The 14,588-nt window shown below is 34.5% G+C and overlaps 2 protein-coding genes across 2 annotated transcripts; both read right to left on the reverse strand.

Annotated features, from left to right (window-relative positions):
* Positions 1-9,206: 9,206 nt before the first annotated feature.
* LOC140765746 (probable xyloglucan endotransglucosylase/hydrolase protein 26) lies at positions 9,207-11,105 on the reverse strand. The gene is made up of 4 exons (XM_073104969.1): positions 10,922-11,105; positions 10,525-10,625; positions 10,232-10,425; positions 9,207-9,854 (listed from the first exon to the last, which is right to left on the reverse strand). The coding sequence occupies exons 1-4, from the start codon at positions 11,085-11,087 to the stop codon at positions 9,452-9,454; spliced, it is 864 nt and encodes a 287-aa protein (XP_072961070.1). The 5' UTR covers positions 11,088-11,105; the 3' UTR covers positions 9,207-9,451.
* Positions 11,106-13,096: 1,991 nt separating this feature from the next.
* On the reverse strand, positions 13,097-14,588 carry LOC140765703 (probable xyloglucan endotransglucosylase/hydrolase protein 26). The gene is made up of 4 exons (XM_073104910.1): positions 14,415-14,588; positions 14,131-14,231; positions 13,844-14,037; positions 13,097-13,754 (listed from the first exon to the last, which is right to left on the reverse strand). The coding sequence occupies exons 1-4, from the start codon at positions 14,578-14,580 to the stop codon at positions 13,352-13,354; spliced, it is 864 nt and encodes a 287-aa protein (XP_072961011.1). The 5' UTR covers positions 14,581-14,588; the 3' UTR covers positions 13,097-13,351.

Raw genomic sequence — 14,588 nt, forward strand, 5'->3', positions numbered from 1 at the left:
AGTTTTCTTTGCGGTGCTCATTAAATGCTGATGGGATACTCTAATACAGAGAGGAGTTACTCAGTACTCTTTTTTTCTCTTCTGTTGTTGGTGTTTCCTCTTTGTTTTTTTTTTTTTTTTTTTTTTTGTTTTTTTTTTTTTTTTTTTTTTTTTTGCTGCTGCTATTTTTTTTTTTCTATCTCTTAATTCTTTTTATATACAAGTTTTTATAATTACTTTTTAATTAATAAAATAAAATATTAATTGAAGATATGATGAGATAATTATGATTAGCTAAATAACAAAAAGCTTTATAAATGTCTCTAAAAATTGAATGTAAGAGCGATTAGACATTTATATATTAAAATTTAGTTTGTGAAAGTTACTATTATATTTGCAAAGATGACAGTTTCATAGGGAATTATGATATAACTAGTTGTTATTATATTTTCAAGAATTGTAATATAACTAGCTATTTTATAGGGTAGTTTATACATGTGAAAGTTATAATATACCTATAAAATTGGTTAAGAAGACATGATAAGGCTTAAGACTAATAGTCAGGAACAGGATTTTCAAGTTGCTTTTGGTGCTAAAGGATTTTCTTAAGCACGACACTATATGATAATTATTTATTTATATAAATTATAATAGCGAAGTATGTAACTTTTGCGGTGTATAATCGAGAATGACATTAATGACAGGTTAAATAATAAAGTTATTAATATATTTATGAAAGTTGTTATTATATTTACAAAATTGATCATTTTATAGAAAATTATAATATACCAGGTTGTAATATAGAGAATTTGTTATTATATTTATAAAAGATGTAATATAACTAGTAAAATTGAAATTGGTTAATACGAAGACATGGTTAAGCTTAAGGCTAAGATGTGCATAGGGGTGTCAAAATAAATGAATGGCATAGGATTGGCTCAAGCTCGACTCAGATTGGCTCAAGCTTGACTCAGCTTGGTTCAAGCTGAGACAAGTCAAAGCTTATTTTGAGGCTCAATTTAAGTTATGAGCAGAAGTCGGCTCTCTTAGGCTTGACTCAATAGGCTCGTTTATACCTTGCTCCTCTTCTATTATTTCATCCCATTATAATGTAAAATAGTCAGCTACTTACAAAAAATGACGTGCTCTCCTCCTATAATGGACTTGAGTCTTGACCCATCCCGTTTTAATTATGTCAACTTAATAGGCTCAATTTTCGCTACCTACTCTGACATTCAATTCTCCTTCACTTCCTCCCACGCCGCCTTCTTATTGTCTCTCTCCTATGACAAAAGGTACTTAAAAAGAGAGAGCTTAGTAGGCTCGATTTATTTTTTTTTCTCTACCATTTTGGAGAAATACAGAGAGAATGAATGAAGAGTAGGTTTTAATGAGAAAGGGTGTTCTCACCGCCTTCTCATCCACCTCTTCCTACTCCTTTGTCAAGTCGCTATCGTCGCCTCCTCCTCTTTCGGCCTCCTCCTACTTTATCACTCTCCTCATCCAGCCTCCTCTTTTGGCAAGCCGCTGCCATTACCTTGTCCTCCTCCTTTGGCAAGCCACCGTAGTCATTGGCTCCTGCTCCTCCTTCAACCACTCATCCTCTTCCATCAACCTCCTCCTCCTTTGGCAAGCTATCGCCGCCTCATCCTCTTCCAATTAAGCTGACTCGACTCGAGCCTTAAGCTGAGCCAAGCCTAAAAAATCAAACTAGGCTCAAAATTAATTTTGAGCCAAACTTCAGTTAGAACTAGCTCGCTTAGGCTCAACATGTTGACACCTCTAGACATGCGTTACAATATTTAGAATGGGATTTCTAGGTTGCTACTAGTGCTAAAAGATTTTCTTGGTCAAACAACAAAAGTTGTTTATATAATTGTTAAATTTGTTATTTTATTTGCAAAAGTTATAATATAACTACAAAATTAGTTTAGAAATTTACCAAGTTCACTATTCATATTGGCTAGTTGAATAACAAATTAAATATTTTTATATTTTTCATCAACAATATAACTTCGTCCAAAAGAGGAATGCATTAAACATGTGATCCATTAAGACGCCCTGAAATATTAAGGCAATGTAGTACTTTAGCATAGATCCAAATGGGAGTAATATCTGGAGAATAGCCCTCGAAGAGAGGGGCTACACCTTCCATAACTATATACACCAAAATAGGAAATAACTCAACGGTTATGTCTTTCACAACTAGACCATGCAAAATGGTGACAATAAATGACAAAATGACGAACTTAGAAGAAAAAAAAAAAGAATGTCACATCTGCAAAGAAAATCGCAGATAAACCCGAGTGACCAAAATAATAACCTACTATGTTTGTTGTGCAAATTTCCCTTATAATTAACTTGGGTGATTTGAAAAAGAAATGGGTAGGTTTTTCGATTTTGTTAAACTTACTTCCTCATTGAGTAGTGTAGAGATTCACATGCTTGTAGAGATTCACATGCATTTAATACAATCTAAACTTTTTAGTAAATTATACTATTCTATAATTTTTTGCCACGGGAAGACACGCACAATAAATATTTGCTCTTTCTCATATATTTACATGATTCATAAAATAATTGCGAGTTATATAAAAAATATATTATATTGCTTTTACCTTGGAAAAATATGGGCGATAATAATATTTACTAACTAATATATACTATGAATTACGTAAACTCACTACAAAATTCATAAAAATATAAGTATTTAATAACAATAAATTATATAATAAAACGGCAAAACAGAAATACAAGTGTTCAATAATTATGAATTACCTAATAAAATTTTGATAACTCGTACAAATACAAGTGTTTAATTACTATAAAATTTCGTATAAAGTTTTTATAATCATTTACTTGCTCTACTTTAAGTATATTCATCCTTCTAATCTCACTATTTTTTTATAAACATTTAGGCATTCCACACTAAGTATCAGTGATAAATGAGTATTCAAAAATTAAATAGGGTAGTATCTCTCTAACTCCCCCTCTTCCTCCTTGTTATTTATTATAATTCATAATTATTTTTAAAATTTCACCCATTTAAAATTAATTCACTTTTTAGGCCATCAAAATATTTCAACCCAGAAATAAGGGGAGCGTTAGAATAAGAAATATAAAACTACCATTCTCTAATATGTTATTTTAGAGTAGTTGGTGAATTAATATGGTATTACAGTAATATATGTAAAAACTCACTTGTAAAAAAATTATAGAAATAAAAAAAATTAAGAATTATTTTTTAGCACGACGTGGCCAGCCTCATGTCTATGCAAGTAGCTCATGTGGTAGGGGGTGCCACACACACCACTATCGCTGCCGCAATAGGTGCAGCCGCCGCATTCCTTTATCGTCTCTCTCCCTCTAAATCTATGTTGATCTCTCTTCCTTCCCTTTATACTCTCTCTCACTTCCCCTTGGGACACTGCCCCTTGAAACCTCATCGTTGTCACCATCTCCACCATCGAACAGCAGTTGGTGAGCTTCTTCCTCCTCTCTTTTCCTCTCTTTCACTCTCTCTCTCTCTCTGTCGCTCGCTCGCTCGATTTCTTTCTGTTGGACTTGGGCTTGCCGAAATAGAGCTGCCAATGAGAGTTCGGCTTCTTGCTGGCCAACAAGCGGATCCCCTCCCCGCCGGCCCGGATCTGCACTTCCCCCTCCCTTCCTTTCTCTTCTATCTTCTCTTCTCCCCTTTCTTTTTCTTCTTCTTTTCTTCTCCTTCCTCGGTTCCACCTCCACCTCTTTGCAACAATGCCGGGTAACAAAGCTTTCAAATTATTTTATTATTTTATTTTTATTTGATTTCTATTACTTAGTCATTCTATGTTAATTAGGTAATTAAAATTAAAAGTTTGAGCAGCTAATTACTTTTAAGATTATGCACTTATTAATATAATTATGATCCAAATACAATTAGTAAATTTGGTAACTAAATATACTTAGAAGCATTTACATGCATATAATTCTATATCTATAAATTATATATTATTAATAGATTAATAATTATAGTTTTATTAATTATAATCAATTTATGTATATTTCTATTCGTGCTTATAAGTATGTAATTCTAACATCTAATGTATATTATTAGGTATAAAGTAAATAATAGATAACCTATTTATTATATATGATGGAATATTCAATGACTAGTTTACTCATATTTTATCTACAATCATATATATATTTAGCTTTCTACTTTTATTTTATAACTATATACTTAGACTATTTTTATGTTAAAAGAACATACATTTTCTTCTTGTTTTATAACTGACATTTTATAATAATAGTGTATTTATGAAATTAAAAGTTTATCTATATGTAAATCTAACTAGTTAATAAAGATAAGTAGTAACTCTAAAACCTAATAAACTATCATATTTTACACGAATAGATAAGTAGTAACTTTATGTTATCTAAATATTTTCAAATCATAAACCCCTTATTTAAGACCCCACGAATTCTATTAGCGATGAGTTAACGTTTGATTGACAGATGAGATGACTACATGATTTGTATCTTCTGATCAAATGGTAAGTAGTCTTGCCTCCTAGAAAGTTTTCTCATGTTAGGGTTTATCACACTAATATGTATGCATTCAGTTTTGACTTTCAGCATGATTATATGATCTTATATAAAAATAAATATAGTTAAGCATATCTTATTATTTAGTTAATTACACCGGTCTTGAATATAAATATACCGATGATATGTAGAGATGATTGGAGATGAATAGATTATCTATATTTTCTATTGAGTTGATTTCTAACATAAGTATGCATATGTCAAATATATAGTTGGAGGCTATATTGCATTATTTTTTTTCTTGACTTTTTTACCACCTAAATTTCTGATATGTATGATTTGTTATAGTATTGGATAAAATATATATGATTTGTTATTTAGGAGGAAAGCATAAAATTTAATTGATGGGATAGTTGATAGAAAGTAGGAGGATACCCAAATGAGCGCAAGGGTTAAGACGCGCTTAGTGGATAAATGATCGCTTGATATATTCGTGATCATATGGCCTTACGTTTGAGGTCATTAGTTTATGTACATAGCAGACATTCAGATACGTATCATTCATTGTGCATATGTGGCGGGTTATCCTCACGTGATTTTCATTAGCTAGAAGGGTGATCAATCTAGATGGATATTAATACTCTTAGCGGATGATAATGTATGATTATAATTGAGATACCCTTTGCGAATGGTAGAGTATGTTTTGAGCCTTCGAGCATGATAATAAGATGGTGTACTGGGTGTTGACCATGTATGATTGTCTAGTATGATGATGTTATTTAGAGTCGATAATGATGACTGAAATATTGAGAAATATATATAATTTTATTATTATTTGATATACCTAATTATTTGAGTGATCGTTATGTATCGTATGTAGTTGCACTTGATATCATAACATGTTCATGATCAGTATGCATCATATATGTCATATTTTGAGATAATTATGATGATGATATAATTAAATATTTATTTATACATTATTGATAACTCTATACTTAATCAGTTATGACATGGTATCTATCATACATTGATATACTATTGAGGATACATTCATATCCTCATTTATGATATGATGCTTATTTCTAATTTCTATTATTCAGTACATGATTTACTCTTTATTTGACATCACTAATTCAGAGTAAAGTGTATTCATTAAGCCTTTAGCTTATGACTTCTTTTATTTGTTTTTCTAACCCCTAGATTTGTGATATCAGATAGCGACTTGAGACATTCTAAAGAGATATTTTAGAACAAAGACGAGGTGAGCCAGATGTGACATGATATAAAGGTAATTTATGTAAAAATTTAGTTGTACTGATGTTGTATATTTGTATATTATACTATATTAGATTGTATTTTATATAATTAGAAATATTATACAAGTTGGATAGTATTGTATTTATTGTATTTTGATAGTTTATCATGATATGTATGGATAGTGCTAGATTATGTAGCTATCTAATATGGTTGTTGTGAATTTAGATATGGATATGCTAACCAGTTTAACTTGATAATAATATGATTTATTTTGCGATGGATTATGTGGAGTACGAATATATCTATGCATGGCAACCCAACCCGTCCTGTCGCGTGCGTCATGCGTGTCATCTGGGTACGTGGGCATGCACGTGCCCATGACGGGCGGGGGTGTTACAATGTGCTTGTCAAATTTGCCGTAAACTTAATCACAAGGCATTAGATTGTTACAACAGATTTGATTATGATTTTAAAGAAAGACATCCACCATAAGAACTTGCTACTCTTGCTGCTACTCCATGTGCATTTATTGCTTGCCAATAGAATGACTAGTGGTATATGGACACAGGTACTAACATCTATGTTACTCAAATCTTGCAAATCTTGAACATCTTTAAATTTTAGAAGGTAACACATCCATAGGTGGTATAGATAATACCTCTTTCTTACATGTTAAATACATAGGTTTCACATCCCTACAAACACCACGTAAGACTTTTATTCTAAAATATGTTGCTCACTGTCCAAATGTCTCTACAAATTTGATATCTATAAATAAATTTTGTGTTGACAATAATGTCATGTTTGAATTTACTAATCATGGTTATATTATTAAGGACATACAAATGAGGGTTGTGCTTCTAAAGGGACACAATAAACGTGGACTCTATTCTCTTCGTCAACAACAAACTCTTAGAATAAAGCTAAGTGTCTCACTGTATTTTTTTTTTTGGAGTTAACACTTCACGAGCAATATGGCACAAGCGTCTTGGTTACTTTTCCTCTACCGGTCAAAAGTACCTCTGTTTTAGATCATATTTGTGTTTCATGTTAGTTAGAAAGACATCATCAACTCTCTTTTCCAGATTCAGCAAAAAAGTCTACTGTCCTTTAGAATTAATCCACTTGGACTTCTCCGGTCCTCTCTCTTAGTGGATGCAAATACTATATTTTATTTATAAATGATTATAGTAGATTTATCTATCTTCGATCAAAATTGCGTGTCTCTCAGCCCCTCAGTTTACGAGGGAGTGTTAGAGATAGTAGTGAATCTTCTGTCAAATTATCTCATTCTAATTCTTTAGATCCTTCGGACAATACCTGACTATTTTAGGTTGCCATATTTCCTTGTTAAGCTAGTTTCTCTATAAAGCTAGCTTCCCATACTTGGTGATTTACCTAATTTAGTTTTTCATACTTAAAGTGAGAAATTGGGGAAGCATTCTTTGAAATCTGCCTCAAGCTCCCAAGATGCTTCTTATGAAGCTTTGCCAAACCACTCCACTAAAAGTTCCATCACCCAAGTATTTTGCCAAGTCCACCTCTTAGCCAAGATTGCAACTAGCTTGGGTTCAATTTGGTTGGGTTATGGATCCAGCAAGTTTGTCATAGCTAACATTACTCGGCCCAATTAGGTTCCTCAAGCTTGAAACATAAAAGACGGGGTGAATCCTAGACTCTTTGAGTAGGTTCAATCGGTATGCCACTAGTTCAATTCCCTCCAAGACCTGGTATGGACCAAAAAAGAGGTGTGCTAGCTTGTGGTTAGTTATGGGCTGCATGGTGGTTTGTCAATAAGGTTGCAGTCGAATGTAAACTCAATCCTTTATGTCATAACTACGTTCTTGAAGCCTGCGGTCATATGTTCACTTCATTTTATTTTGGGCCATTGCTAGGTGTCATTTGAGTTGCCTAAATAATGCATCTTAGTCTACTAGCATCACATCCACTTTAGTGCGGTGCATTGAGCTTGGTTGGTCATGTCATTAAGGTTAACGATGGATGCTCAGCTACTTCAAGTGGAGTCATGCCAATAGAAGTGTGGTATGCGATATTCTATGACCATTATGCTTATGGAAGATAGGTGAGCCACTATATGAGCCGATCTCCCAAAACACATAGCAAATACTGCTTGAGGTATCGATTAAGTACCTTAAATTATCCATGGTCTGGGATGGTAGTCTGAGCTCATATTGAATGTGGTTCCTTGCTAACTAAAGAAGTCTTGCCAAAAGCGGCTCAAGAAAACCACTAGGTCTCAATCTGACACAATGGATTTTGATATGTCACATAATCATGCTACATTCTTCAGATAGACGTCAGCTACTTTCTATGTGGTTTATGGGTCTGCTAGAGTTGAAAAGTAGACATACTTAGTTAATCTGTTAACCATGACTATAATGACTAAGTACCTCTTAACAGCCCCTCAATGAATGTCATAGCCACATCTTCTTAGATTTGAGCCAGAACAGGGAATGATTGTAGCAGCCCCACCAGTTTGGTCAACTCGACCTTGGCTTACTGTCATACCTTGCACGCTCAAACATATGTTTGAACCTCCTTCTTTGCGTTAGCTCATATGCAATTTTAAGTTAGTCGCTAGTAAGTGCGAAACATTCCTTCATTAGACTGCAACTCATTATTGTTCAAAATCATGATTGGTAGAGTCTGATTCTTCCTTTGATGTTATAGATATCTCATAATGTTCTTTTATTCCTGCCAAACTGGAGTTAATGTAGACACTAGACAGAAACTTGATTCCGCTGGAGCTTTCCTATCATAAAAACTACTTTCCAGTATGGAAGACAATCATAAAGCATAAATAATTTTTATTTAATTATCGATAGATGGCAATAAGGCATGATATGTCACAGTGAACTTAGTATGGTTTTACTGGAGGTAGGGAATCCTCATGCTCCAGGCAAATCTTGCCATGCCTATTCAATTTTGTAGCTGTGTACATTTCAAATAATTGATCAATGAAGTTCTAATTAGAACTGAGGATACTTTGTAGCTTCAACCTATCAGAGATAAGTACTTGCTGAAGATAGGCTGGTAAAACTAGATCATTATACGTTATGAGTTGGAGAATGTTAAAACTTGCTCTTTTGTTGATATATATGTGTTTTATGATATTTGTTGGCTTGTTTCACTAGTGACATGTGATAATTACTTGACTATTAATTGTTACTAATGGATAGTCATTGCTTCTTTAATTGTCATTCAGCCATCCATGTTCTTCAGCTTGATATGTATTGGAAGATAGCATTTTACAAGACATTGATTCAAGGTGGCATAGCTTAACTGTCAATTTATTACTACTGACTCCTGATATAAGTGCTTTTATTTAATTATCCTTTGTTTATAGAATTTTTATCATGCAGTGAGTACATATTGACACAAAGTGAAGCCCAAGCAGTATATAATTTCTGTGAATATGGTTTGTAGTATTTGTTTCATGTCATAAGTACATATAGGTACAAAGTAAACCTCAAACATAGTAAATCTCTTTTCAGAAGCAATAAAATGGATATACTTGAAGGGAAAAATTAACAATCCTAAAAAATTGTAGAAGAAAAAGAAAAACTCCTTGAAACACCATGTAAGGAATGAACTACACTTTTCAAGCCATGCAGGCTTATTTATGTCTCTTTGAAGAGTATCACACAAAAACTGTTGTGCCTTTTCATCAATACTGAGGCTGAGAACACTCAGGTGCCATTTGACCATTAAATCTCTCGTAGTCGGTGCAGTAATCATAGATTATGTAGTTGCTCCTGACCCACTGCATTTGCCCAAGCTGCGCATCACTCAGCTTGCTGTACTCCGGTGCAGCATACCAGTTTTTAGATGAGCTGCATTGGTTGATATCGCCTTGGTTGTAGCAGTCACAGATGTTGAGCTGGATATTGCGGTACCGGGCGATGAACGGCGCCTGAGTCCAGTCAGTCTTCACTCTCCCTTTCTGAGTTGCCCATTCATCAGCATTCCATATGCTGGAGTAGGCCTTCATGGGTTGCACGGTAGGGAATGGAATGCCAATGCTCTCATAGTTTCTGAATACTCTGATAGGGACTTGGTCAACAAACCACCTGCAAGAAGTAGAAATGAGCATTGTTCTGAAATGTAGTTTCTTATAACAAGGCAAAGCATGGTATAGTGTGGAACTTTACTTAGTTGATTAGGCCTAATAATATGCTTAAAAGACCAATCTTTGCAACTTAGCAGTCATCGTAAGATGCTAAATACAATAATTAATGTGTGTAATAATGTTTTAGGCACGGTAACCTATCTAATCCTAATTGATTCAGCTAAATAATGGAAAATTGTTCAGGTGTACCTAAATTTAGAGCACAAATTTAGAACAGATAATTGTAGTGAGGCTTGTTGCATAGATAGAAGATGGTTTATACCTAATTGAACAACAATAAGATTGTTGAATCAAACAAGATTAAGATTGTTAACTTACACTATCGCAGAAGGATTCCAAAAGATGGTGTAATTGTGGAAATCAGAAGTTGGGTCAAACCAAGGTTTGAACTGCTGCTCTTTATCTCCTACACCATTGGCGAAGACATTTGTGTGAATAGTGTATGGTTGCCCAGTTTCGTTCCCTAGGAACTCGAAGTCGATCTCGTCGTGCCTGTCTCCTAGGGAGGTAGTCTGCCATGGATTTGCAAAGAATATATGTCAGCTATTACCTCTTCATGGAGTTCTAATTTGATACTATGTTGTGAGAGACTTGATTTAGATTATACTTACATAGTATGTAGTTACAGTGCCAGCAGAATTTCCAGCTACAAGTTTGATTTCAATCTGTATGCTTCCAAAGAGGAATTGCCTCTTTGTTCGAAGCATGGAACCTAACAATATAGCCAAAACCAAACATGTCATATAACAGGTAAGAATGTTGGAATATAGGAAAAATGCTTTTTTTTACACTCTCTTTTTTGTTTATTATCATTTACACTGTCTTTTAATACGCACTGTTCGCATTATTTTTCCTTATTAATTGCTCCAAAGCAAACAAGTCAAATGTTGTGCGTTCAACTGCTATATGTCCTTTTTAATGCATTAAAATGCTATATGCTGCTGGTATTTAGACAAGAACTAGTTCAGAATCTGAAGACATTTTGGAAGGAACAAGGATGGGAATTACCTGTGCTATTGGTGAGTGAGAGAGCAAACTCCTCGCCCTCGGCCCAGGTGTTCTCTGGTCCCCATGGGATATCGCATTCGTCGTAAAACTTATTTGCATGCACAATATCATAGTGGAATACAATCAAGAACGCAAGAGATGCGAGGAGAAGCCGCAAGTCCGCCATCACAATGACCAGAAGAAGAATTCCTCTCTTCCTCTCTGCCTCTCTCTGGCTGAGATATATGAAGCTCTGCTTTGTTATGCTTTGAAAGAAACCAGGAGCTTATTTATAGGATGCATTCACATTTCTTTATACACTGCTAGAACATAAAGAATGGAGCATGGTGTCACGTAGGCATGCATTCTTTGCCAGCTTTGCTTTGAAAGTTCTGCATATTTCGCTTCAAAAGTTGTGCTCTGCACTAATGCTGGTCCCCTATTTTTAATCAACAACTCAGGTTATTAAAGAAATCCTACTAACTATGAGGGGAACAGCTTGCCATTATATTTTTGTGGGACCTTTTGGAGGAAAATTGATACAGGAACAAGGAGTCATGCACTTATTATATATCGTCTGTGAGGATGGCATGGCAATGATCCTCCCTCTTCTCCAGTTACTGGAGCTTCGAGTAGACCATCTGGCCATTCAGATGGCTGATGAGCACTGGACTATCCAGTAACTGGAGAGTAGATGAATTCATTCTTTTGGGTGTGCTCCAGGCTGTGCCAAGAAAGTTGAAAGGAAAGTACTTAACGATTTGACCAATGCTGCTTCTGTATCAGTTCCGGCCTGTTATGAGTTAAGATTTTCTTAAGAACAATAGTCAAATGCTAAAATTAATCATCACACAATGAGATAAATATATTTATCTATATTTATTTATAATAGATTCAGAATTCATTTGGACTATGTTCATTGTGTGGGAAATGGGCATGCAACCACGACTATTTGTCGGCAACAAATCCAAAAATTATAAACTATTTACTCGCATCAAAAGTTTTTATATATTTTACTTTATTTTTAGTCAGTTTTCTGCACAAAAAAAATATATTAATGGATATTGGTTACTTGTACATTTTGGTATATGTAGATTAATAAAGATGGTCAGAAATATGAACTTTTTGTTATCATTTAATTTAGACTAGAGTTCATCATCGTGCTCAAAGAATCTATTATTAAGATAAACCAATTAAAGATGTCATTGCATGGCTCAATGATCCTTTTGGATCCGAATAATTAATGAAAATAATATTATTTATGTGTTTACTACTTTGGTATCTTGAACTCAGCAAAATTTCTTACCTCCCGGGGAAGTTGCACATTATAGAATAACTGATTGAGTAATTAATAATCAAGTTCTATGATAATGATTTGATCAATGAAATAATATTACAATGTAAAATTTAGAACGGAAAACCATATGAATTTGGTTGGTGCATAACTCTATGTTATTTGTTAATTAATTCTTTTTTATTTATAAACGGCATATTAAACACAGCAATCGCTCTAGAAGTGTATCTTTTAAGCATGAGCATCGCATATAACTTAAAATTATGTATATTTTAATCTATAAGCACATCTCTTTTCTTATTAAAATATGTATAAATTTTTTATTCATATTTAATGCCTGAAGTGACCAAATCATAACTCCTGAGAACTCATGTAAATATAGGATATCATCAATTTGAAAAGGGTTTAGTTAAATGAACAGATAGTAAATCTCTGACTCACTGTACAATGGATGATTGGCTCATTACTCATGTAATTTGTTTCTTAAATATGATAAATAGATGATCTACATAACTCGTTTAATTTAATAAACGGGGAGTCATATTTGTATTGGCTTATCAGATAATTAGCAAGTGAGGTCCTACTATTAATTCTATAACCAGGGATAAGTGTTTGTTCGTCATTACTCTAGTTTGATTAGATCTAACGGCAGGGACCTAATGGCCCGAACATAATATTATTGTAAATTAGATTGCCATTAACGATGACATTATTTTGTGCTGTCATGACTTCATTTTGTCGGATTATGAAACTAGATTTTACTTACACGTCCTAAATCTTGATCCATATCCGTTTCTAAATATCTATCAAGACACAGGTAAGACAGCGAATATATTAAAGTAAAAAATTAGAGTGCAATAGTATATTCTCCCATTTATTTAAAATATAGGTAACAAGTTTATATTGCACGATTTTATATCCGTATGACCGTATCCACGTAGTACAATCTCTGTTTAATTAGAAGCAACAAAATGGATATACTTGAAGGTAAAGTTTGACAATCTTCAAAAAGTGTAGAAGAAAAACAAGAAGAAGCAAAGTAGCTCCTTGAAACATCATGTAAAGAATGAACAAATACAAATACTTTTCAAGCCATGCGTGCAGGCTTATTTATGTCTCTTTGAAGAGCATCACACAAACTTCTGGACCATTCATCATCAATACTGTGGCTGAGAGCACTCGGGTGCCATTTGACCATTAAATCTCTCGTAGTCGGTGCAGTAATCGTAGACGATATAGTTGCTCCTGACCCATTGCATCTGCCCAAGCTGCTCATCATTCAGCTTGCTGTACTCCGGGGCGGTGTACCAGTTTTGAGATGAGCTGCATTGGTTGATATCGCCTTGGTTGTAGCAGTCGCAGATGTTCAGCTGGATATTGCGGTACCGGGCAATGAACGGCGCCTGAGTCCAGTCAGTCTTCACTCTCCCTTTCTGGGTTGCCCACTCATCTGCATTCCATATGCTAGAATAAGCCTTCATTGGTCGGAAGGTAGGGAATGGAATGCCAATGCTTTCATAGTTTCTGAACACCCTGATAGGGATTTGGTCGACGAACCACCTGCGAGAAGTATCGATCAGCATTATTTTGTTTGAAGAGCAATACGATTGTTCAATTGAAGAAATTAAGATTAATGTTAGCTAGCTTACACAATCGTTGAAGGGTTCCAGAAGATGGTGTAGTTGTGGAAATCAGTTGTTGGGTCAAACCAAGGCTTGAACTGCTGCTCTTTATCTCCTACGCCGTTGGCGAAGACATTTGTGTGAATGGTGTATGGTTGTCCGGTCTCGTTCCCGAGGAACTCGAAGTCGATCTCGTCATGGTTGTCTCCGAGGGAGGTAGTCTGCAATGGATTAATTTGCAAGGTATATGTATGTCAGCCATTATATACTTCTCCTCTCTATGTTGTGAGAGACTTGATTTAGATTACACTCACATAGTAGGTAGTAACAGTGCCTGCAGAATTCCCAGGTACAAGTTTGATTTCAATCTGCACACTTCCAAAGAGGAATTGCCTCTTTGTTCGAAGCATAGAACCTAAGAAATATAACCAAAACTTGTTAGAAATGATGCATGCTATATATACAACATGACGGAATTAGAGTTATTATTGATCCTTTGATGTGAGATCTTACTACAAGGCTTTAGCTTAATGCATGAAACATTTTGAGCAAAAGCATAGATACTCCTCCCCTGTAGTTTGATCAGATTTTAACTTACCTGTGCTATTAGTGAGCGAGAGAGCAAAGTCGTCGCCCTCAGCCCAAGTGTTCTCGGGTCCCCATGGGATATCGCACTCGTCGTAAAACTTATTCGCATCCACGAAGTCGTAGTTGAACGCAATCAACAATGCAAGAACTGCGAGAAGAAGCCGCGACTCCGCCATTACAATGA

The sequence above is a fragment of the Typha angustifolia genome, chromosome 8 (genome assembly GCF_048772165.1).
Source record: "Typha angustifolia cultivar Huaian chromosome 8, ASM4877216v1, whole genome shotgun sequence".
In the NCBI taxonomy this organism is placed as follows: Eukaryota; Viridiplantae; Streptophyta; class Magnoliopsida; order Poales; family Typhaceae; genus Typha; species Typha angustifolia.